This window comes from Leptodactylus fuscus, chromosome 2, assembly GCF_031893055.1.
Source record: "Leptodactylus fuscus isolate aLepFus1 chromosome 2, aLepFus1.hap2, whole genome shotgun sequence".
Classification (NCBI taxonomy): Eukaryota; Metazoa; Chordata; class Amphibia; order Anura; family Leptodactylidae; genus Leptodactylus; species Leptodactylus fuscus.
Genome location: NC_134266.1, coordinates 258,766,508 through 258,793,209, shown reverse-complemented (window position 1 = coordinate 258,793,209; position 26,702 = coordinate 258,766,508). Strand labels below are relative to the sequence as shown.

At 45.2% G+C, this 26,702-nt stretch overlaps 1 protein-coding gene across 1 annotated transcript in view; it reads left to right on the top strand.

Annotated features, from left to right (window-relative positions):
- Nucleotides 1-26,702, top strand: part of CEP126 (centrosomal protein 126) — a 49,781-nt gene that overhangs the window by 14,646 nt on the left and 8,433 nt on the right. Inside the window, exons 3-9 of the mRNA XM_075266102.1 lie at nucleotides 4,839-4,984; nucleotides 9,843-9,960; nucleotides 10,278-10,479; nucleotides 19,939-21,949; nucleotides 23,218-23,358; nucleotides 24,965-25,086; nucleotides 26,405-26,486. Coding sequence (XP_075122203.1) covers nucleotides 4,839-4,984; nucleotides 9,843-9,960; nucleotides 10,278-10,479; nucleotides 19,939-21,949; nucleotides 23,218-23,358; nucleotides 24,965-25,086; nucleotides 26,405-26,486 — 2,822 coding nt within the window. The remainder of the gene's footprint in view (nucleotides 1-4,838; nucleotides 4,985-9,842; nucleotides 9,961-10,277; nucleotides 10,480-19,938; nucleotides 21,950-23,217; nucleotides 23,359-24,964; nucleotides 25,087-26,404; nucleotides 26,487-26,702) is intronic.

Below are 26,702 nucleotides of genomic sequence, written 5' to 3'. Positions count from 1 at the left end.
ACTTATTACATGTAATTATTCAGCAGAATGTTAATACCAGCTTGTAAGTAGTCACTGGAGGAATGCTGCTGATAATGTGCGCCCTGCATGCCTTGTCTGAATACGTGCTAGGGTTGACACTGTGTCAGCATATGTAGCTTATGATGCTAAAATGTGCACCAAAATTATGCAAGAACTTTTAAAGGATACACCAGATTTATTGCAGAAGAAATATTTTTACATCACTTTTACTGAGTCACATCACAATTGTTGTGTTGCTGTCGGCGCCACTCCTTACTAGTTATGTACTGTACATAGCAGCTTGTTATGCCACTTACTGGCTACTCGGCGTGGGACTTGGCATTACATCTTGTCCTAGCTAAATTCTTATTGAATGTCTAACAATATGAGACATGGATATTATATATTATATAATTTATTATTGACACAGTAAGATATAATTGTGCGGCCTTGAACATACTTTGTCCAAACCTTCTCCATTATAAGGTTTGGAGCCCTGAGAACTTTCTTCTTATCTATATCTCTTCTCTCTATCTTATAAAAGACCTGTCTGTCTGTTCTTTATGTGCGACCAAACGACTGGACCGATCTTCACCAAATTTGGCACACAGATACTTCAGGTGTCCGAGAAGGTTTAAGATGAGAACCCAACTCACTCAGACGTACCGTTCTGGAGATATAGCTTTCCCAAGACCCTGACCTCCCATTAGCCAAAACAAACCTGCAAGTCTTTCACTCATATTCCAACTGCAATACACACAGTCAATGTACATGTACAATCCAACACTGATAACCAAGCTGAGATACACGCATCAGAGGATTAGATACACAGGTCAGCACACAATATCATATGTCAGAGGATTAGATATACGCGTCTGCACACAGTTCCACAAGCCAAAGGATTAGATACGCGCGTCTGCACACAGTTCCACATGCCAGAGGATTAGATACACGTGTCTTCACAAAGTACCATGCCCCAAAAGATTAGATACGCCCGTATGTACACAGTTCGACATGCCAGAGGATTAGATACATGCGTGTGCACAAAGTACCACACGCTGAGGATTAAATACACAGGACAACACACAGTATCACATGCCAGAGGATTAGATAGACGCGTCTGCCCACAGTTCCACATGCCAAAGGATTAGATATGCGTGTGTGCACAAAGTTCTACACACCAGAGGATTACATACACGTGTCTGCACAAAGAACCACACGCCAGAAGATTAGATAAACAAGTCAGCAAATAGTATCACACACCAGAGGATTAGATATGCGCATCTTCCCACAGTACCACACGCTGGCCGGAGGATTAGATACGCACATCTGCACACAATAACACACGCCAGAGGATTAGATATGCACCACTGCACACAATACCACATGCTGGAGGATTGGATACGTGCCACTGCACTCAATACCATATGCCAGAGGATTAGATACGCACCGCTACACACAATACCACACGCTGGAGAATTAGATACGCATGTCTTTACACAATACCACATGCCAGAGCATTAGATACGCACCACTGCATACAATGCCACATGCAGGAGGATTAGATACGCACATCTGCACACAGTTCCACATGCCACAGGATTAGCTATGTGCTACTGCACACAATACCACACGCCGGAAGATTGGATACGCGCCAATGCACACAGTTACACACGCCACAGGATTAGATACACGCATCGACACACAATTCAACATGCCAGAGAATTAGATACGCAAGTCTGCACACAGTTCCACATGCCAGAGGATTAGATACGCACCTCAACACATTGTACCATTTTACCACATGCCAGAGGATTACATACGCGCGTCTTCACACAGTTTTACACGCTGGAGGATTATATATGCACTTCTATACATAGTTCCATATGCCGCAGGATTAGATACGCCCATCTGCACAAAGTTCCAAACGCTGGAGGATTAGATACGCACATCTTTACACAATACCACACAATGGAGGATTAGATACGTGCCACTGTAAACAATACCACATGGTGGAGGATTAGATACGGACTACTGCACACAATACAACACAGGAAGGGTTAGATACACGTGTCTGCACACAGTACCACACGCCAGATGATGAGATACGCATGCCAGCACACAGCACGACACACCGGATGTTTAGATACGTACGTCTATACACAGTTACACATGCCGCAGGATTAGATACGCGCATATGCACACAATACCTAACGCTGGAGAATTAGTTACACAAGTCAGCACACAGTACCACAAGCCAGAGGATTAGATACGCACTTATGCACAAAGTACCAAGCGCCAGAGGATTAGATACACACGTCTTCACACAATTCCACATGCCAGAGGATTAGATACGCACCACTGCACACAATACCACACACCGGAAGATTAGATACACGGCTCTGCACAGAGTACCACATATTAGAGTTTTACTCCAGGTTTCCATAGCAACCCAACCATTTTTCTTCACTGCTTTATGTCAGTATTAAAGGGGCAGGGCGCTGTCGATGACACTGTTACTCAAGGTCACATACACACAGCTTTACTCCAGGTCTTCATAACAACCGATCGCAAGTTTTTCACTGATATCCGAAATGAGATGTTTATGGACACACACACACAAACAATATAGAAAATACACCAGTGCAAAACTGGACAATTCTTATGGGGCCACTACACAAACAAAAAATGAAATATACCCGTGTGAAGCCGGGTCCTCCTGCTAGTACTGTATATATGTTTGAAATAATGGTAAATCAGGTGCTGCCTGGTATGATGTAGATCCAGTAGGTGGCGCCACTTCCTGTGAGTGTTAGTATGAGGCACCGCCTGCTATAGCTACATCACACAGGTGGTTAGGGTTGTATATAGGAGAGGCATAGTTAGCCTCATGAACTACTTTCCTCTACTCGTGACTCTTGCGGAAAACACACAGATCCCATTTTAGTCTATGGGGTCCGTGTGCTTTCATTGCTCACCGCTTGTCAATGCGTTCAGTATTTCATAGGGGGGGTCTCCAAGTGGACTCCCCGAACAAAATACCGAACATAGATGTGAACCAGGCTTTCGTGAGGAGCACAGGTTTCCTCTGTGGACACTTTGCTTTCATTACACGTATAGGGAAACTGCCCTATGTAATTGACACACTGCGATTTCCAAAAACACATGAAGACCATTCCAATGAAGACCATTCTGCACCTATTTTCCCGCAGGTGTAATAGACATGCTTCAATGTTTGAAAACACAGATTTTTCTGCTGTGGATTTTTTACTGCATTGTGTGGATGGGATTATCCAGAACGCCATCCAGGAATGGTAAAACATCACGGTTTTTTGCGGCATTTATTCTATGTAAGGCCTTTTTTTATTGTAGATTTTGCTGCAGGTTTTTTCAGCCAAACCCAATGGCGGCTACAAAAGAATGGGAAATATATAGAAAGTATTGTATATGCTCACTTCTGCTGAATCCACACCTGGCTTTGGCCCAAAAAATCCTGGTCCTGCCAGCCATAGCAGTAACATCCCAGTATACTGCAGCATCTGCAGCCATAAAACAATTCCATGTTCAAAATACCGCAGCATTTTACAGTCTCTGCAAAGTGGATTCTCGTGAATCCCATCCACACATTGCAGAAATACTGCGATGTCCAAAACTGTCATATTTTGTAAATCGCAGCATGTCAGTTATACCTATGGAAACGCCGGCGGTTTCCCTATAGGTGTAATGGAAGTAGAAAGTCTTTCTGTGAAACATGAAAGTGATTTTCCCCTGTGGCCCTGATCTCACCATCATCCAGTCTGTCTGGGATGACATGAAGAATCAGACGGATTGGAGCAAGCCGACATCCACAGAAGATCTGTGTTTAGTTCTCCAAGATGGCGGGAACAACCTCCCTGCCCTGGTACTTCAAAAACTGCATATAGGTGTACTGAGAAGAACTGATGGCGGGGGGGAGGGCAAAGGTCACACCAAATATTGATGGGATTTTAATTGGCATAAATAAACTATTAACCCTTCTATTTCTGAAACCATTCTTACTTTGCGGCATTTTTTCCACACTTGCTTTAGCAGTACGGTATGGCAGACCAGCTGCCATAGTAGACCAAGGGCGCCCTGTGATCGCATCCTGAAGTGCTGATGTTACTGAAGAACGTGGTGGCATGTGTAGGGTTAAAGGATCAGGAATGGAGCGATCCTTGATCCCGGCTACAGTGTTAGATGTGTATTACAGATGACAGCTAATGCCTGTAATGTATCCTGTGTTGGCAGATGCCCAGGCCGCTGTCTCTGTAATATGCCCATGTAGTGCACGTGTCTGCGGTTTGATGGTGTCCTGGACTGTGTGTACTGTACATAATAATAATGAGCGGCGGTGATAATTATCTTCTGCACTCTCCTGGCTGCTGCGCTACTACTCCAGACATTTCAGTGGCGAGGACGATCTCGGTTGCACATTTCTGCAGGTAAGGTTTATCGGTATTTTTAGTCATTTCCACCCTGTCACTACACGGCACAGCCCTCCCTACCCGTCATTGTACGTCTATGAGACCTGCCGGCGTCGCGAGATGGAATGTCAGCCCTGAGACTCCTCTGTCTTCCTACGCCACCTTTTATGTGTCCCTTTTTTTATTTTACAAAGTATTTACGAGGATGTGTGAACAGGGTGTGAGCCGCATATTTTATAGTCCTGTACAGGCAGAGACAGCTCCTTCCGAATTAATCTTCTCCTGTGATATGTTACATTTTACTATCAGGTCTGCTCATTGTGGCTCAGATTTCGGGTACAGACGATCACTGAGATGTTTTATCCTTAGAATTTTTATGTTTTTTTTTTAAAGAGCCCTCGAAGAAAAACAAAGAGAAGACGAACAAAAGGAGCAGAAGTTCCGGGAAGAAGTTCTTCAGCAGAGAAAGTTAAAGCTTCAGGAAGCCACCGAAAAATTTCAGCGGGCTCACCTACCCCCATCACAGCGCAGGAGACCTGGTCAGTGACTACTTTAACGGCATTAATAATACGGGGATGGCAGTAGGAATATATGAGGCTTTTAAGACTTGTCATATCCGGCAAAGACAGAGTTTTATAGTTTATTACCAGACATTAGTAATTATGGTGTAAAATATTATGGACATTTATGATCGTTTTAGTTAATTGGGGGTTCGTCCGGGATTATATTGTCTGGTATTGGCCATGTCATGTCGTCCTGTTAATGGAAATCTATTGACGTACCAATTTAGTTGCATTATGGTCTATGCACATGATGGAGCGTGCATCTGAGTGGGGGGACAAGTTTAGTACATGATGATATTCGGTGTGACATCTGAGTACATTCCATGATGCATTCATGTCTATAGGGGCTTCGGGATCCATTCAGCTTCAATAACATGGAGCATAATAGGACCTGATCTATAATCATCGGTGTTATTGGAACGGAATGGATCTGAAAGCCCCAGAGACATGAATGCATTACAGAATGCACTGGGAAGTCGCACCGAATATCATCTGTGAGAGTCGGACCTCAACGCAATAATCATGTTCTTCAACAGGATTCGATCAGGTATTAGATGCAGTTTTGAAGCCAAAACCAGGTGTTGATTGTAAAGAATGAGAATGTATTAGGCTAAGGCCCCACTTAGCGAACACAGCTAAAAAACACTGCACTTTGTTCCACAGCGAAAACCTGCTAGGTTTTTTTTTCTTCCCACACTAAATACATTGAGAAATCGCTTATGATTCTGCAGCTAAAATCAACATGCTACGTTTTTCAGAAACACACGTCTCCACTTTCAGTTTCCGTCTTCTGCCCAAGAAACTGGACAGGAGACGGAAACTGAAAGTTTGGGTTTTCAAAGTGTCCGCCCGTGAGCGTTTTATGGTCTCGTTTTTTTTTTTTAACCCGCACACAAAGTCGGACACGCAGGACTTTGTGTCCGTTTAAAAAAAAAAAGGGGTTTAGTCACGGAGACCAGAAGGCGCTCACGCTCAGACACGGTCTGCCGGGTTTCCGTCTCCTGTCGGCAGAAGATGGAAACTGAAAGCGGAGGCCGGGGCGCAGATGTGAACCTGCCCTAAGCTGTTTTTCCAAAGCTATACTTTGGGATGAGATTAGCCAAAATTAACCATAGGCAAAGGCCTCACGTTGCGGAAACTCAGCAGAAAACAATGTTGTGTTGTACGGTACCATCAGAGTGAATGAGACTTTGGTTAGTCTCATCCACACGTTGCAGAAAAAAAAAATCTGCTAAAAAAAATAATTTAATAATAAAAAACACAGCATAATAATAAAATAATTTAATAATAAAAACGCAGCATGTCAATTTTACCTACGAAAACATAAGCGTAACGCAGCAGAAAGTGAATACAAAACGCGATGTGCTTCCGATGCTTTTTTTGCCATGGTGGTTTTTTTTTAGCTCCTGTTCGCTTTGTGACGCCTTAGGCTGAGGACCCACTAGGCGTCTTGCAGCAAAAAAGCACTGCCGGAAAAACTGCTGCAGCAACGCAACGCGGTTCTTCCCGCAGCACTTTCAACAGAAAGTTCGCAGAGGTTTCCTCTTCGGACTTTCTGTTTCAATTATACCTATGAGGAAATTGCCGGAGTTTCCATAGTTAGAATTGATATGCTGTGATTTCCAAAACCGCGCCAAATCGTGGAGTGTCCGCAGCGCCGTTTTTACCGCAAGGTGGGCATGAGATTTGCTAGAATCCCATCCACTATGCTGTAGATGCAAAGGACCAGAAACATAGGACTGCGCTTCACCCATCATGTTCAGAATAGCTTCATAAAACTTTATTGAGATTCACAACACAACGCGTTTCGGGTCTTACTGACCCTTTCTCAAATGTGCAAGAACTTATGCCGTCAGTTGGATGTGGGCATGAGATTTACTAGAATCCCATCCACTATGCTGTGACTGTAAAAGGCCACGATTTTTTATGCGTTTACGCCACGTGGAGCCCTGACCTAAAAGTAGTTTTCCAGGACTTATAAAATAAAAATCCATGGGGGTCCAGCACCAGACCCCCACCAGATCTGCTGCTCCCTGAGCACTACTTCCACACCTCAGGCTATGTGGCACTCCGTTCATTGGTCACATGGCCTTATTGCAGCTCAGTCCCAGTCAAGTGAATGGGTTAAACTGAAAAACCGCAAAGATTTTGGAAATCGCTGCGTGTCCACTGCACATATTTCCCTGCAATGTGTGAATGGATTTGCAAGGAATTTGCTAGGACTGTAAAATGCTGCGGTTTTTTCTGCAGCGTTTCCACCGTGACTAAATTGTGGCCTTAGGCCCCATGTTGCAGAAACACAGCTTTTCGTTGCAGATTTTGCTACTTCCTATATATTTCCCATTCCTTTTGTAGCCATTCTTGGCTTTGGCTCAAGAAAACACAACAAATCTGCGACAAAAAAAGCTGCGTTTCTGCAATGTACAGGGCAGGTGCTTTTCCTCCTCCTCTTCTTTTTTGACTCCATTTCATGTTTTAGCCTCAAAACTGCATCATAAACCTGATCAAACCTTGTTGTAGGACCTGAATGTGTACGGGCAGCCTGAGGGTGCAGACCCATGACGTAGGGTCGGGTGCACACCAGGCCGCCAGTTCTTGCACCTGCTTTTATTCAATATAGCTTCTTAACTAACATTTTTACAACTAAACCTGCACAACCAGGCGGCCGGTAACAGTAGAACATGTAGAACAATGGCGGCCTGACCCAGCGCTGCGTCATTTATTTGCACCCTAAGGAATCTCTTCCTTTCATGATAGGTGACATTGAAAGATATGGCAGATTGATCATTCAGCATCAGTCACTGTGATAAATCTGGTGCATCTTCAGACAAGTTTACGTCTTCTAGTCTTTGTCTCCATGGTAACAGACAACAAACAAAGCCTTTGTAGTCTGGCCCTGCAGACATACTCCCTTCCACCAGTCATTTACTTCTTACTGACATACCAAACATACTTTGCATAACGTAAGGCCGTGATGGCGAACCTATGGCATGGGTGTCAGAGGTGGCACTAAGAGCCCTCTCTTTGGGCACCCATCTGTGGAACAGATTATACTGTGTGAGGGCCACAATGGAGCAAATTGTACTGTGTGGGGACCACTGTGGAGCAGATTATACTGAGTGGGGGCCACTGTGCAGCAGATTATACTGAGTGGGGGCCACTGTGCAGCAGATTATACTGAGTGGGGACCACTGTGCAGCAGATTATACTGAGTGGGGGCCCCTGTGGAGCAGATTGTACTGTGTGGGGGCCACTGTGCAGCAGATTATACTGTGTGGGGGCCACTGTGGAGCAGATTGTACTGTGTGAGTGTCACAGTGGAGAAGAAAGCTCTATAAAGTCCCATTCGTATGACCATATTTTGCAGGTCTGTAATTGTCCGCACTTGTGGATCTGCACATTATTAAGGTTAAATTGCCGTGTTGGCACTTTGTGATAAATTAGAGGGTTGGGTTTTGGGTTGCAGTTTGGGCACTCGGTCTCTAAAAGGTTCGTCAACACTGACATAAGGGATCAATGGTTGGAAATCTGACTGGTTGGCTGGATGCGTAGTCTGCATAGGAGCTGAAGACACAAAACAATAGGAGGTTTTTAAGCTCTATGAAGTTGCTTCACTTTTCATTTTAGATGCTCTGGTAAAGTAAAAAACCGGAAGGGTGCGTTCACACGATGTAAAATGGAGCGCAAGCTGGCACGTATACAGCGTGTCAGCAGTTTGCGCGCTCAAAAAGATCCCATTGATTTCAATGGGAGTTATGAGCGTATGCGCCGCATTATTTTGCGCCCGTAATTTTGCGGCCGCAAAATTACGCGGCGTATAAGCTCATAACTCCCATTGAGATCAATGGGATTTTTTTGAACGTGCAAACTGCTGACACGCCGTATACATGCCAGCTTGCGCTCCATTTTACATCGTGTGAACGCACCCTTAGACTAGATTCACACTACTGTTACCGTGGTCCGTCACCTGTCACAGAATCAGAACAATGGACTTAAATGCAGACAGAGCGCTCTACATCTGCATTCACTCTAATGTAAAAAACACAATGGAAATCTCCATCATGTTTTTGGTTTTTTTACATTAGAGTGAATGCAGACAGCGGATGTTCCACGTACATCAATTTTATTGACGTTTAAATGGGTTGTCCCTTTAAAGACACTTACCCCCTATCCTTAAGATAGGGGATAAGTGTCTGGCTCCGTTTCCACAGAGTATCGCGCCACTCATTCTGACGCGTAAATATGTGTCAGAGTGAGACGCTTCAAAACAGATCCCATTGACTTCCGCGCACTACCCATTGAACTCAGTGGGAAGCTTTTTTACCTATTGCTTTCAATGTGTTACGCGCGTTTTGAAGCACCTCACTCTGACACGTGTTTACGTGTCAGAATGAGCGACGCGTTACTCCATGGGAATGGAGTCTTCAGATTGCTTCGGCATCTGACCAGGCCGCCACAGATTACACCTGTTCCCGTGATCGATGAACGTCCAGCGGTCTGATCCGCAGCGATCAGATACTTGAAGAATAGAGGATAAGTTTCTCTGATCCTATGATAAATAAGAGACACTGACTTTACTAACAGTAATGTGAACACAGGCTATTGGTTACATTTTGGCTGCCATCAGTCACCACTAGAGGGCGATTACTGCACATTTTTTGTGCATTTAACTCAATGATAGCACAGTATATTCCAGGCTTCTAGTGATTGCTGCAGACAGTCCTTTGTGTCTATGTAGTGGATTTGGAGCCCTGAACACCAGTTATCCAGAGTAGGCCGCCTCTCCAGTTACATTGCTTTCCCCTCTTTATTCCTTTTTATCTTTATTTTACAGTTTATACCATTCAGAAAAGGCCAACTCCAAAACTTGAAGATGCGCTTGACCAAATTCAGGGATCCATCCCCCCTGCTTACTACTACTTATCCAACCACAGGAGCCCCAACAGCACCAGGTACTTTCTAATATTCCCCTATAGGATTGTATTGGTGGTGGCTAGAGATGAGCAAACACTGTTCGGATCAGCCGTTCCGAACAGCACGCTCCCATAGAAATGAATGGAAGCACCTGACACATACACTTTGCCGGCGGCCGGTCGCTGTGCCGGGTGCTTCCATTCATTTCTATGGGAGGGTGCTGTTTGGAATGGCTGATCCGAACAGTGTTCGCTCAGCTCTGCTGGTGGCCGCTGTTGGTGCTGTATAAGTAACATGGAATAAATACTATCATAAATCAGTCATTAACCCTTTCATCGTCTTATTCTCTCCTCAGAGCCCCAGACGCACCTTCCAGCTTCTCATCAATAGGACACTCCACGTGGCCCAGAAAGCAACAGCCGGCTGCCAAATTGGACCTTGAACGACTCTTTATAGATCGCTCTGCGGTGCAGGCGGATAGTACTCAGCTTTACTTCCAGCACAAATTGGAGGAAGCGCAGCGCCTCCTAGAGGAGCAGCATCTCAGCAACCTGCAGGTACGCCACTCCTTCTTTTGGCTGAAATTTTGATCCATCACCACCCACGACTTGTCTCTGTTCCCTAATACTTGTATTTCACATGAAATATCCTTTTTGGAGCCGGTTTTCCTAGATGACTGCATTGTCCGAATCCTCTGGTATTCCTCCTGGAAATATATGAATAAAATGCTAGATGTGTATTACCCAATGGCTATGGCCATACGTTGCTTATCGCAGCGTTTTTGCCTGTTGCAGTAAAAAAGACTGTGTTTTACAGTACCGGCTAAGAAAGGGCGGGTTCACACCTGCACCCGGTCTCCGCTTTGTGGGTTTCCATCATCTGCCCGAAAACCTGGACAGGAGACGGAAACCCGGCAGTCAGTTTCCGCCCGTGAGCGTCTTCTGGTCTCCGTGGCGAAACTGTTTTTTGGTTTTTTTTACCGAACACAAAGTCCTGCATGTCCGATGTTGCGTCCGGTTAAAAAAGTGGTTTCGCCGCAGAGACCAGAAGACGCTCACGGGCGGACACTTTGCAAACCCATTCTTGGGCAGAAGACGGAAACCTGCAAAGCGGAGACCGGGCACAGGTGTGTACCCGCCCCAGAATGAGATTTTGGTCAATATCACATTGCAAGAAAAAAAGAGCTGCGGAAAAGTTGCGTTTTTGAAAACGCGTCCATTGTTGAAAGCTATCAATTAATAAATCCTGGGAAACCCCTTTAATTAGGGTGTGTCGCTACATTGTCAGACATATACATTGACAAGGCGAATGGCAACGCCCTTCCTTAAATATTCTACATGGAACTAAGCCATCAATGCTAACACACCCTGATTTGATCTATCTGTACAGATGGAGCAACATTTAAAGGGGTTTTCCAGTAGTGACATATTTATGACCTAACCTTAGGATAAGGGAGGGTCCAGCACCCTCAATTAACTGTTTAAGGCCGGGACTCATGCAGTTTGGCCGTGCTGGAAGCGCCAAAGCATTCTACTGTCCCTGCAAAGCGAATCCCATCCACACATTGCAGAAAAAGCCGTGCAGTGCAAATGCTGCTATTTCCAAAACCGCCATGTTTTTGGAAATCGCAGCATGTCAATTATACCTACGGAAACTCCTCCGATTTCCCTATGGGTATAATTGAAGTGGAAAGTCTGCAGTGGAAAAATCTGCGGACTTTCTGCTCAAAGTGCTGCAGGAGAAGCTGTAATGTGTCGCCGCCGTGGTTTTTTTTTTCCGCTGCGGCCCGCTACCTGGGGCCTTAACCTAAAGAGTGTTCAGGTGAGCGCCGTGTACTCTTCACAGAATAAAAAGCTCAGTGTCATACATTGCATAGGGATCGTGCTTGATATTGCAGCTTGAATGAGACTGAGCTGCAAATGCGCCATTGACAAATGAATATGACGTCATTGGCCTATGAAATGGAAACTGCGTTCTGTCGAGCGAGGCTGATCTGTGGTGGCCCCAAGGGTCAAACCCCCGACCAGTCCTATACTATGACCTATACTAAGAACAGGACATCAGTATGTAATGCCCAGAAAACCCCTTTAACTTGACCCTTAACAAGTTATATAAATACCAGCAACAAACTTGACTATTTTGTGAGTTATTGTGCTGTAGTAACAATTTTACAATGTCTGTATGTATAGGTAGATCTATATATATAATAATTAATCATTGATAAAGTAATTGTTAATAATTAATATTAATCTATCCCGTTGCGATTTGATCTGCAGCAAACTTTGCAATTTTTTTTTGTTTTTTGAGCAGTTTGATACAAAACCACTAGATGGCGGTGTTATTCTTAGCTTAGCATTGTGTTATCCATCAGTGGGACTTGGGCCTGTAAAAAAAAAAACTTGATAGTCTTCTGTAGTTGATACCTTTTTAATGGCTAACTAATGATGATGAGAGATTACAACGTTTCAGAACTCTCGGCTCCTTTCTCAAGTAAATTTAAAAACCATTTCTGAAGGATGCTTCTTAATATACAAAAGGACACATAGGGATAGAATTCCAAGAGGAAGAGGGGGAAGAGGGTTATTAGTAATTGGTACAAACAATGTAAACACTTACAGGTTCTTATCAGTTCTCAAGGTCTCAGGTCAGTGATTTCTGTAAGATGCCATAAACCCATGTGACAGATTTAACCCCTTCTCCAGTGTTTGAAGCAGGGTCATAAGTTTATCTCATAAATCCGTCCGCTCTTTCCTTGATTTAAAATTCCCTCTTAAAACCAAAAAAAATGTTTTAATATATATTTCCTGCCCACTGGCTAACATGGTACGAGAACAAACATTTTCCTTATACTACAAGGACATGTAGATAACTAATACCTATAAGTTCTGTTCTATGTCATACAACGTTCCAGATTATGAGACTTGCTGGGCTGTGGGATGTTAGGAAGTCTATGTGTGTGTATGTCTATGTATACACAAGGGTATGGGAAGAATATGCAAATCTGACTTCCATGATGTAATTAGGAAGCCAGTGCCTCAAGAATGAACACCAATAGAGGGCGCTGAGTGACATACACAAGGGTTTGTAATATACAGGCCTGTATACAGATGTAAATTAAAGGGATTGTGTCGCTGGATTGGTGATAAATATCTGATCACTAAGATGTCTCCATAAGGCCACAGACATAGAATGGCAGAGCATACGCTTTACAGATCTATCTCCTTACTGAGTAGGGGGCTTTGGATCCAAGTCTAGTTGTCCTGGTGGGTCCCAGTGATCAGACATTTATCTCCTATCCTGTGGATGGGTAATAAATATCCTCTATGGTAGGACCCCTTAAGCAATGTATATTATTAGAAGTGTTGGTGTATACACGTATCTCTGTCCTCTGCGGCTCCCTGCCTCTGAAACAGCGGCACCGATGCTGACTCCTGATGTACGCTGCCCTCTACTGGTACCAAGGTAGAATTTAGAAGCCAGAATTTGTTCTAATATTTGAAGGTACGGTTTCTAGAATTGAACTCAACCTGATCAGCCGACTGCAGGGTCACTCTGAGAGTTAATAGGGGTTGTCCGCTTTGGATCACCGGTACTTACAAGGCTAGGTACACACTATCATTATCTAATGTGCATTGCAGTGAGTGTAACAGACATTAAACAACCGATGAGAATGGAGTCCCCTCCATCTGGTGTCAATCTGAATTCGCCCCCATGTATAAAGCTTTCTACCATCATGTTTTTTTACTTTTCTGATGGAAGAAGCATCCGCCATGTTGTTTACATTAGTCAATTGAAATGGACACAGATGTAGGGGCTCAGTATTTGTCCGTTATTCTGCGACAGTTCGGCCCCATGCACACATGCTGCCCAATATGTGGCCTTCACCTGTATGAAGGCGTCTGATCCGTTCTGTTCAGGATAAGATCTGCTCTATACTCATCGAAACGGAGAAAAAGCGCAGACACCCACTATGCCTCAGGCCTTAATGTCCATTGCTGTCATCCTATGTTGGGTGACAGCAACGGACATTAACAGTAGTGTGAACGTAGCCCTACAAAGATCCATTGTTGAAAAGCTTTATCATAAAGTGTCCCCCATTAATCTGTTGTAATATGTGGGGCATCGTGCCTGGAAATGTTTAACTTCTCTGTAGCGCCCCTACAGGGAAAATGAAGCATTACACAGTGCTCATACAAATCAATGGGCTGTCTGTGTAATGGAGAACAGGATGGGTCCTCCGCTCCGGATTAGGCCTAGTTGGGAGGGAGTGTCTTCAGGCGGACGTTCGAAGCTGAACCGGCCGCGCCATCCGCCTGAAGAATGAGCATGTCTCTTCTTTTTTCGGGGAGCTGGAACAGACCACTCACAGAAAAAATAAATGTCCGGCTCCCATTGATTTCATCCCTTTGAAGTCCCCAATAGACTATGTGAAATGTGTTTTCTACAACCCCTTTAAGGGCCCAGTTCTTCTTTCCATTGACCTTCTATGATTTCCCCTTTACATGCACTGACATGTTGCTTGGCTATGATACGTAGAGCCCCAGACTCGTATATAAAGACCCCCAGGAAGCCGGATGACTGGTGACAGGTGAACTTCTGAAGGTTTTCCATATACAATATAATAATGTAACTGATTTATTACAGCCCAGATTGTACAACACCGAGCAGCTCGGGATCAGTTTTGCTCCGACATGTTGTGCAGCTGCAGGAATGCCGAGCGGACGTCACCGCCGGCTCCCAGTCATCCCTCACCCCGCTCACACGTAATGACATGTGTCTACGTTTCAGATTTCCCTCATTACGATCTGTCCGTAATACAATTACATTGTGAAGTCTTTATTCATGCCACATGTCATGCCGTACATTGTGTAAGATGTGGGCTGTAATCCAGTAAATGCTCGGCATCTATCAGCGCCTAGTCAGACTTTGTGATATTTTTGGGATTTAATGGAGCAGATTTATGAAGATCGGTGTTTTGTACTCCCATGTACCAGAATGGAGATCTACATACCATAGATATCCATTATAACTCAGCATGAGTTTTAATAAATATGTTGGTCCGCTGCATAGGACGCAAAACGGGGGTTGTGGCCAGGGGTGTAACTACTGGGGTAGCAGTGGTAGCGGCTGCCACAGGGCCCGGGACATTAGGGGGTCTGGCGACAGCCGCTACCGCTGTGGTTTTTTTTTTGTTTTTTTAATAGGCCGTTACCGGCTGGAGTTACTCCATCTCGTAAAGGGCCCTATTTACTTACCGATCCTGGCAGGTGCTGGGATTGGTAAGTGACGCTGCGGGACCCACAAACACTATTGGCCCAGGAGAGGTAAGGGAACATAAAAAGCAGCGTTACTTACCTCTCTGGGTTTCGGGCAGGCTTCGGCCCTACTTCAGTGACATCCCTGACGTCATATGGCCGGGCCTGCATCCTTATGCGTCATAATACTGTCTGCAGGGGCCACTATGGGGTATAATATTGTGTGCAAGGGCCATTATGGGGCATAATATTGTGTGCAGGGGCCACTATGGGGCATAATATTGTGTGCAGGGGCCACTATGGGGCATAATATTGTGTGCATTGGCCCCTATGGCGCATAATACTGTGTGCAGGAGCCACTATGGGGCATAATAGTGTGTGCAAGGGCTACTATGAGGCATAATACTGTGTGCAGGGGCCACTATGGGGCATAATACTGTGTGCAGGGGCCACTATGGGGCATAATACTGTGTGCAGGGGCCACTATGGGGCATAATACTGTGTGCAGGGGCCACTAAGGGACATAATAGTGTGTGCAGGGGCCACTATGGGGCATAATAGTGTGGCAGGGGCCACTATGGGGCATAATACTGTGTGCAGGGGCCACTATGGGGGATAATACTGTGTGCAGGGGCCACTATGGGACATAATACTGTGTGCAGGGGCCACTATGGGACATAATACTGTGTGCAGGGGCCACTATGGGGGATAATACTGTGTGCAGGGGCCACTATGGGGGATAATACTGTGTGCAGGGGCCACTATGGGGGATAATACTGTGTGCAGTATATATATATATATATATATATATATATATAATGTAATTAGTGGCTAAATCCATTTTACTGCCACGTGTGTACACATCCTTAAGCGGCAGGGATTACATGTAATGGTGATGAATCAGGTAGACGGAGCGCACACTTGCGCTGTGGGTGGATCTGGACCTATTCAGCCAGCACACGCAGGGCATTGTTAGAGCTAAGAGTCTCATTACATAAGAGAGGGCGTGTCCTAGGATTAGCGTCTAATTGTTAGTAATTAGGGTTGTGTAACAATAACAGGATAATAAATAAGGCAGACGCGGATGCTGACGTGTTTTATTGTACTGACTTTCAGCCATTGCTCACTCATTCGTTTTCTAAAGCAGTGATTGATAGTAGTGCGGATGTTCAGGAGGCCGCGGTTGGTATCAGAAGGCTATAACGCTCTGTGTGTGCATTATGGCTGCAGTACTTGGACCTGCAAAACCTAAGACCCTGGCGCATAATACTGTGTGCAGGGACCACTATGGGACATAATACTGTGTGCAGGGGCCACTATGGGGCATAATACTGTGTGCAGGGACCACTATGGGACATAATACTGTGTGCAGGGGCCACTATGGGGCATAATACTGTGTGCAGGGGCCACTATGGGGGATAATACTGTGTGCAGGGACCACTATGGGACATAATACTGCGTTCAGGGGACACTATGGGACATAATACTGTGTGCAGGGGCCACTATGGGGGATAATACTGTGTGCAGGGGCCACTATGGGGCATAATACTGTGTGTAGGGGTCACTATGGGACATAATACTGTGTGCAGGGGCCACTATGGGACATAATACTGTGTGCAGGGGCCACTATGGGACACAATACTGTGTGCAAGGGCCACTATGGGACATAATACTGTGTGCAGGGGCCACTATGGGGGATAATACTGTGTGTAGGGGTCACTATGGGACATAATACTGTGTGCAGGGGCCACTATGGGACATAATACTGTGTGCAGGGGCCACTATGGGACATAATACTGTGTGCAGGGGCCACTATGGGACACAATACTGTGTGCAAGGGCCACTATGGGACATAATACTGTGTGCAGGGGCCACTATGGGGGATAATACTGTGTGCAGGGGCCTCTATGGGGCATAATACTGTGTGCAAGGGCCACTATGGGACATAATACTGTGTGCAGGGGCCACTATGGGACACAATACTGTGTGCAAGGGCCACTATGGGACATAATACTGTGTGTAGGGGTCACTATGGGACATAATACTGTGTGCAGGGGCCACTATGGGACATAATACTGTGTGCAGGGGCCACTATGGGACATAATACTGTGTGCAGGGGCCACTATGGGACACAATACTGTGTGCAAGGGCCACTATGGGACATAATACTGTGTGCAGGGGCCACTATGGGGGATAATACTGTGTGCAGGGGCCTCTATGGGGCATAATACTGTGTGCAGGGGCCACTATGGGGCATAATACTGTGTGCAGGGGCCACTATGGGGCATAATACTGTGTGTAGGAATGCGGGGTGGGGGGAGTTTAGTCGGTCAGGGTCTTTGGGGGGGAGACAGTCGGTGCATTATATATACATATATATATATACATATACATACATACATATATATATATATATATATATATATATATATATATATATATATATGTGAGAGGCCTACCTATATGAGTTTAGCATCTATAGGGGTGTAAATACAAGAGGAAGGCTGGAGCAGTAGCAGCATCCCAGCGGTTCCTCCAGGGTAATAAGTAATCCCTGCCCTGAAGGAGTTTACCTGGAGATTACTGAGGGCACAGACAGCAGAGCAGGATGGTGCTTGTAGGTTTAGGGTTAGGATCAGGGCCAAACTACCGACTGCGACTCCGGCACCAATAACCATGGGGAATCAGAAGCAGTAAAGCTCCTCTATGTCAGTAACAGCTAGTGAATTAATTCCTATGAAAGTAAATATATAATAAACTGTGTATGTAATTGTACAACTTTAATAATTCTGTAATGTAACCTCTAATAATCATGTTATTTTGAAGCCAGAGTCGGAGCCGGTAACTTATTTTACGACTACGACTACGCGCTTCCGACTCCAAATCCAGATCCCCGGTTAGGTTGTTGAATTGTGTCAGACAGAAGGTGGCCGGATGGTGGAGTGAGCCATCCATCAGCCTCAAATATTTATTTATTTATTTATTTATTTATTTATTTTTTAAATGTAGATTGTGAGCCCCAGATTTTTTTTGGAATATGAGATGGAAACCCACGCAAACACGAGAAGAACATACAAACTCCTTGCAGATGGTTTTTGCCCTTGGCGAGATTCGAACACCAGGGCTGCAGTGCTAACCACTGAGCCACCATGTGGCCCCAGCCTCAAATATTTGACACCTTTAAGAAGTCAATGGCAGTCACATATATATACAGTCGTCTCGGCGGGATCCATTTCAGCTGTAGTTGACGTAATCCAATGCCCTGAGGATCTTGTCTGGTTTGGATGTATCTCAGGGGTTAATGAATCAACACTTAGGATGACCTGGGATCTCGGGTGACAATCCTAGTCACTTCTGTAAGACATGTCTGTCAGGGGAGGATAAAGGAGACCCTCTTACTTACCACGTTGGAGCTTCTATAAGACACGCGCAATGATTTATATTGTACAGCAGAAACCAATAATGTATGGACTAGACAGGCAATTGAACAGTTAACACTGCCTTCACCTTTTTCCCATATTCGACACCCCCTTCCTGCCTCCGTGTGTGGCGACTTTCCTTGAGACGATGCTTCTATCCTCTCCTTTGTGCTGCATCTGACCTGTTATAAGGGGATCATTCTCCACCACCATTTCCAAATCATGAACCCTACCCATTACTACCCACCTGAGAAATAAGCGCCATAGCTTCTAGTAGCTGGTAACGTCGTCTGTTTCACGTTCTTGGCATTTGATCTGGCTCGTCTCATAACCATGTCTGCAGTCTGGACTCTGTGCCTGTCTACTATAGTACTTAAACTCTACTTGCCCTCATCTTGGTCAGTCTACTACTAAGGATTGACCTTAGCCAGTCTGAGTATGACTTCTGCCAGCTGTACCATGTATCAGGTCCTGGTGTCCATACATATCAGCTTGCGGGAAAGTTCATACCTCCATGTGAGGGTGAGGGAATCACAATCCCTTGGACTCCACTCCCTGGTTTAGTCTAACATCAGATCCATCCAACCCAATGGATTCATATCAGGTCCAGTAGGCCACATGTGTGAAACAGTAAATCTCCTGGTAATAGATTTGTACTACTTCCCATAAAATGGCGTCTTAAAGGGGTTCAGAGGTTGACGTCTCGACAAGGTATCTCTTTCTATTATACACCACATGCCAAATTCTGCCTGATACACGGTGTGCATAGGGGAAAGTCATCCAACTGTGCAAGGGTTGGTCCTAAGCTTCTTATGCAAGTAGCCTTCTACTGTGCTTAGCCCACAGGCCACAAGAAAATGGCCGCTTACACCAGCTTACTGTGTACACGGCCACAAGAAAAATAGGCGCGTACATAGTAAGCTGGTGTAAGTGGCCATTTTCTTGTGGGCATGTACAGTTGGCTCTGCCCGAGGCCTAGAAGTTTGAACCCAGCTCCGGAAGAAGATGGAGGCAACGCTGGAGATTTCTCTCGCAGCATTGGTGTCACCCCCAGTGCTGTTTGAGCACTGAGGACCACCCCCAGTGCTGTTTGAGCACTGAGGACCACCCCCAGTGCTGCAAGAGAACTCATTTGCGTACAGACGAAAACCGGGATTTCTACCAAACGGTGGCACTGAGAAGACATCTAAAGGTAGGAGAAGAATAGCCTTTCTTAAGGTTATTCCTACGTGTGATCAAGAAAAAATGTGATTTTTAATGATAGAATCCCTTTAAATGAATGAAAGGATAGATCAGAGATGGTAAGCCAACATTTCTCTAATAGGAACATTTGTTTTTACAGAGTTTTCACCAAGAAGTTGAACAGCTTGCACGCGAAGATAGCTTGTCAAGTCTGGACAGCCTCGAAGACAATTTTGAGACCGTAAAAGAAGAAAATAGCTCTCTGCTTTCATCTGACCCTTTACACAAAGCACTTTCACAAATTTCTTCATCCCCTGTGAATAGTGGATATCATTACACCAACGATGGTGTCCGTGGCCTAAACGGTCAGACAAGTCCTCTCGAGCCTTCCCATCCGCTACCTGAAGAGATGATTGTAGATAAGCGCTTTCCAATGGGAGACGAAGAGAGTTTCCCCCAAAATGGATTTCAGCAGAAAATGGTGGACACTTTAACAAGGCACGGCAAAATCCATCCATTTAGCACTTACAACTCTTCAACATCAATCCAAGATATAAGTCAGGTGTTTCGCGTCTCGGCCTCCGAGAATAAGTCATCTTATTATGACAAAGACAACACGACTTGTAACGTTGTGGTTAGACCAAGCAAAGCCTGGGCCACTCCTGACCCAACTCCAAGAGAGACCATTCATGATAACAAAGACACGCCACAACACCCTGGACCGTCAACAAAACCCACAATGACTCAACCCTTGGCAACCCCAGTAGTGGTTCCATTTCCCGAAAGTTCTCCCAGTAGCTGCCAACACAACTTCAGCTCAGACTTAAAACCAAATAAACAGTTAGATAAATCCCATTCATCGAGCTCAGTTTCTGATCCGGAGATCCTTACCAATATATACAATACGCAATTTCATACCATGAAAAACGGTTACAATAAACCTGTGGTGATCAAGAGTCGAGAGAGTCCATCGCATCAAAAAAGGTCTTCACCAACTCAAACTTCTGAAACCAATTCAGGAGTCCTAAAAGATGCCAAGAGTCATCAAAATGGGTCAATGCAGATGACTGCAGATGATCCCGACCTGGCACTGTCTACTCTCTACAGAAAGGCAAGAATTAGTAGCGCTGGAAAAGAAGGGAAAAAGTTGTTGAAGAGCATATTGAAGAAAGGCTCCAAGTACGAGAATGGGTACAACAGGGTAATGGGTATTAGCAAGATGGTTCTTATGGGAGACAAAAGCTCCATGGGCATTCGAGACAGTGTCGAACTAATAAAGGAAAAAGAGCATAAGAAAACCAATAACAAAAAATTGAGGTGGTTGGATGAAATTGAGAAACTGATGGACGAACAGGAACTCCTAGGAACGAATGGGACAATGCAAGCTAGCAAAAAGTCCCCGGTCGAATCATTTGCCGAAGCACTGTGCAAAGAGAATGACCTAGCCCATACGGCTTCTCAAAATGGCCAAATGGGGCCTACTGCTGGAACGCCGAGCTCTGTCTTCTCGACAGGTTACCATTTCACTAAACAGGCATGGATGCAGTCTAAAGAGGAGGAAGCAAACTCTGTAGGACATGCGCACACAGTTAGAAGCCCTCCAAAAGCAAAGACTAGGGTCGTGAGACGGCCAAAATCAGCTAGAACCCCGTCATCGTTGGTGCACAGGAATAGAAAGGGTATCATCATTCGACCACAATCGGCAACAGAGGCCAGCAAGATTGCGAGGTCTCAGGGGAAGATCATGACGCCACATCCTCCCCCGAGGCCTGCCTCCGACAACAACGGTAACCGAGAAGTAGGGATGAAGGCTAAGACTCAGCCGGTGAGCACCAACATTTCTCAGGTCAATCATTCGAACGATGTGGTGTCGTCCACCAACCCTCTAACCAGGGACAATATGGCTTACCAAACCATGCCACTTTCTCTGGCTAGCACGCAGACCACTCAGGCTTACGTGCCTTCTGATATGGACAATGCCACCAAGTCTGCCCTCACTTTGAACAGCGAGCGGGTGTTGGCACTGCAAGAGAGCTTACCCTTTACCGTCAAACGTCAGCCAGTGTATGGTGAGAATGGACTACGTCTGGACCACACACCCACCGATGAGGAAATCGCTCTCTTGTGGCAAGGAGTGCGAAGTGCCTTAACCCACAAAAACGCTACTACAGGTGGGTTTCATTTTATATAAGTGTTTGTATAAGTACGTACCTCCCAGCCATCTACGGTTGCATTTCTGTAAATGGGTAGGGGTAGGCCCCATACACACGACCGTATTTTTCATCCTTGTGCTGTCTATTGGAAACAGACATTTCTATGGCCCAACACACGTCCATGGTTTTCATGGATCCAGGTCCAAATGGTTTGCAGAATATGCAGCATGTCGTATTCCAGGTCGGTTTGCAGATTGGGCTTGGCCATACAAGTGCATCATGGTGGATCTGTGATGACATACTGATGCAATTGTGACATGGTTTTGCAGAATAGGGGTATGATTTTTGTGGACAGTAAAAACCACTATGGTCGTACGCATGTTGCTGATATGCCCAAAGTGGATGATGGGTGTTTTGTTTAGGGTTGAGTGATTTTTTGAGGCATTCCTGGACGCAGTAGAGAACTTAAAAACTTTGAGCGATCAGAAGCTTCGATCAGTTGGTGTTTGGGTGCTGGGACCCTCAGCATGAAGGGGCACATACAGTGAGCAGTATACGGTTCCTTAGTCTATTTATGAGCCCATCCACCATTGGTTTCACTGTGAGCCAGGCAGAGAGGATCATAATGATTTGCCCTTTGGTTCTAGTGATCAGCGAGAGTCTCAGCAGTCAGACTCACATGATCCAAACTTTTGACATATCACTATGAGATGTATGACAATAGACAATATGACTTGCAACGCTGACGCCATCTAGACTTCTCTTAGGGTAAGTTCACATGGGGTTTTTTGGTCAGGATTTTGAGGTCGTATCCGCCTCAAAATCCTGACCAAAAAGACGGATCCCATTTAAATCAATGGGAGCCGGTCAGTTCTTTTGTGGTTGTTCCGGCTCCCGGAAAAAAGAAGCGAGATGTTCATTCGCCACATCCGCCTGAAGACACTCCCTCCTCCCGACTAGGCCCTTTGATTGGGCTTAATCCGGAGTGGAGTGCGCGACTAGATCCTGGGGCAGTGCAACGGCATCCAGTCGCAGCTACCCATGTTTTGGACCGAAACCTGAGGCAGCCTCCAGCTCAGGTTCCAGTCCAAAAAAACAGGTGTTAACTTACCATAAAAATCTAGCGACCTTTTGTTCTCTGCTGCACCCGTTTATCGTGGACGACCGTGTACCCCATCTCCATACATTTGTATGTTTTTCTCCTTTTTGCTGATGTGACTGATAGTAACCCCTTCTTTGAGGTCACCTGTTATCTGATCCTAATACTGGTACGTGCCGTATTCTAGGTGATTTCCGTGCGGGCGATCTGCCGTCTAATTTACAGCATACACGAGCGAACCTGTCCCACATCGTGATTGATGGAGCAACGCTGAATAATTGGAAGTCGCTTTCGAGAATAAATGGATTTTTCTCCCCTATTAATAATGGTGAGCGTTACAATTTTTTTGTAGGAGTTTCCTTTGCATTGTACTGTCACCTTGATGCTAGGGTAGGGGATTTTCCGACGATGAAGCTCAATCCTCGCTTACTGTCCGCTGCAGAAATGCCAAGTCATTTTAAGCCTTTCCAGAAATTTCTGTTCTGGGGATGTCTTATGGGATCGGAAATGAAATTATTACTATATTTGACATTATTTAGCACCACATATTCCAAGGTACTGTATATAGTCCCTCCTGGAATAAACAGTCTAATATCACCACACTAAACCTGTGCACAAGGCTCTATACTATGGGGTCCCTAGCAGTCCATACTGAGGATTAGTAGAAACCTCTTGTAGTTTTGAATAATGCCTCTGTGAGGCGCTGTATTCTGCCCTGGATAATCTCTACAATACTGCATATTATAATTATAGGAAATTGGATACACAAAGGTATAGTATGGGCACCTAGCAATGTATGGGTTACATATTTCAGATCCTTAAAGAGGACCTTTCACCGATTTGGGCACAGGCAGTTCTATATACTGCTGGAAAGACAACAGTGCGCTGAATTCAGCGCACTGTTGGCTTTCCCGATCTGTGCACTGGCTAAAGAGCAATTGGTCCTGGTACCGTAACTCTTTACAGTCAGAAGGGCGTTCCTGACAGTCAGTCAGGAACGTCCTTCTCCACAGCAGCGCCTATAGCGCTGTACAGTGTGAGCGGGGAGGAACGCCCCCCTCCCCTCCTGATAATACTCGTCTATATCCAGGACTCCCATAGACAAAAATGGAATGGCCTTCCGCTGCATCATGAGTGAACCAGACCCCGTTCTTGAGGTCGGTGGACGTCCCTGCTGTCAAACCCCCATACATCATTAACTTATTCCCTATCTTATCGATGCAACACCTTTTAACATGTCATTGTAACAAGTAAAATGTTTTGACCTCCTGGGGTCTGAGGGTCCCATCAGTCACTGACACAAAACTGCAAAAGCATTGTCTGTTCTTTGGAGCTAAAGACTTTCTATAAGCCCCGTTGCAGCTCTAACATATTAATAGTTTCCTCTAAATTTTCTTCAATAGTGGAGTTCCCAAATATGTGCAGAGTGGCATCTGCCATGAGGCGAGATGAGCCTCTCGCCTCAGGTGGTAGATTGTAGAGTTGCTGAAGGGGTGGCACTGATGCCTCCATTTTTCCTAGCTTTTCCAGCTGGGATATTCCTGTCAATTGATTTTCAAAATGACTGTAGGTCCTCAAGACATTGGATGGGCCAGTTCAGATCCTTCGCCTGGCAGGGTGAAGGAGCAGGATCTGGATCTGTTGCTCCTTTGTGAGTGACCCGCCATCTCTTATTCTCTCCCCTTTCCAGCTTCCCATCCCTGCATGCTCACCCAGAATCCACCCCAAAATCAGCGCCTCCCCTTCAGAGACTCCTGGCAGATACAGCCCCAGGTTATTGGGGGGCACCATTTCCGTTATTGCCTCAGGCAGCAGAAAGCTAGAATTGGTCCTGGACATGTGTACATCAATATACCATTAGTAGATTATTGTGTAACCCCAGTTATTTTTGTGCCTCCTGGCCCCTCTATACAGTTGTTTTCTTCTTCTCATAGGTTATGTAACCCTTACAAGACGGAAACAGATTCTGGACAGCAATGACAACAAGCGCAGAGCGTTGCTGGAGCAGAGAAAAGGAAGACCTGCATCCGCCGGGTGGAGGCCGACACATAATCAGGTACTAAATATATTGAGTGTATGTTTTTCCTTAAAATCTGCATCAAAATCCAGTCCAGTTGGTGTGATTTTTTATTCTTATCAGTATGTCTTTTTGGGAGAACACGGAGGGAACATACAAACTCCTTGCAGATGTTGTCCTTGGCAGGATTCGAGCCCAGGACTCCATTGCTGCAAGGCTGCTGTGCTAACCACTGAGCCACCATGTTGCCCCCAGTTGGTGTGTATTTTCTGTGCCTATACATACAGATTTCAGCGCTGATACTGATACTCACCTCTCCTGGGTGTCCGGTCTTCACCTACAGGCTTTGGCGTCTTGTTTTGGTATCTTCTCTGAAGTCATGGGTTCTCTGCTGAGGCCTGCGATTGCGTTTCAGCGCCCACGTGGTGTATGTCAACTTAAAGCAGAAATATGGAGGAATTGATCCAGAATTAGAAAATTCTATAACAAGATGTAACATTTATTTAACGAATCTGGAACGGTCCATGTAGGAACGTGAGATCCGGCGGTCGCTCATGTCACATGGTTAGATTGAGCAGATTCACCGCATGGCTATTAGTCAGTGTTTGGGTCAATCACATGAGCGAATACAATACATGGTGGAAATCCAGCTGTTCAGCACCATTAATCAGTAGTGTTTATCCAGAGCTGAAATCCGCTGCTTATCATCAGTGTGTTTTCCTGGTTGTGTAAACAGAGCGGCGGAGGAGCGTACAGCAGATTACAGGCGACATGACTTCATTTATATGCAGATGTCTGTACGGACGCGGTTACACAACGTCTGCTTGTTTAACCTCTTCCCTCCAAGCGTTCCAGATGTCGCTGCCGTATTATGTAAATGCATTCAGTGGTTACGAGGCGCGGTCCTATGTATGGGGCAAGTGTCGGGTTCACTTATAGAGTGTTCCATTTGTTTCGGTGTGAACGTTACTTCCTACCCTTGAAGTATTGACCTGCCTAAACATGAAGTCAGCCCTTTGATGGGAATGAAGTGCGATCCTCTCCACGGGTGGCGATAAAAAGCTCACGGTTGCGTTGGTCTTTGTTTACATGCTGGGGCATAGAGGGGTACGGTTCTGTCGGACTGTTTTTATACAGTCGGACCCCTCTGTGTTGCCCTCCATTGTATGTTATAGGTTTTGTATGTGTTTTATTATTATTATTATTATTATTATTATTATTATACTATTTTTCAATAAATATATTTTTTATTTATTTTTTGTGTTCCTCAATCTTTGTTGTGGTTTATCTGTTCTCTTTTTCTTTCTTTGTATAATAAGTCTATTAATCCGTTTTCCTGATATTGTACCATGAACAGAACATGAACACAGTGAAGATGAATCCTTTTCCGAGTGCACATGAGCCCGGGCAGACGCACAGTGCCACACGTTCTGGTGAAGGTAAGTACCATATTAGAGGTGTCTCTATTCTCCTGTAAATGTGCCGCCATCCTGAATTCTTTAAAGATGTCCTCTCACCATCCCTTACTTGTCTCTACCAGTAGATGATTCTGTAACCCATAAAAAGGAGCATTTTCTCTTCTAACTCTGTGTGGCGCCGTTCCTCTGCAAATTGATGGCGGGGTGTTACTAGTTGTGGGGGATCCCTGCACACTC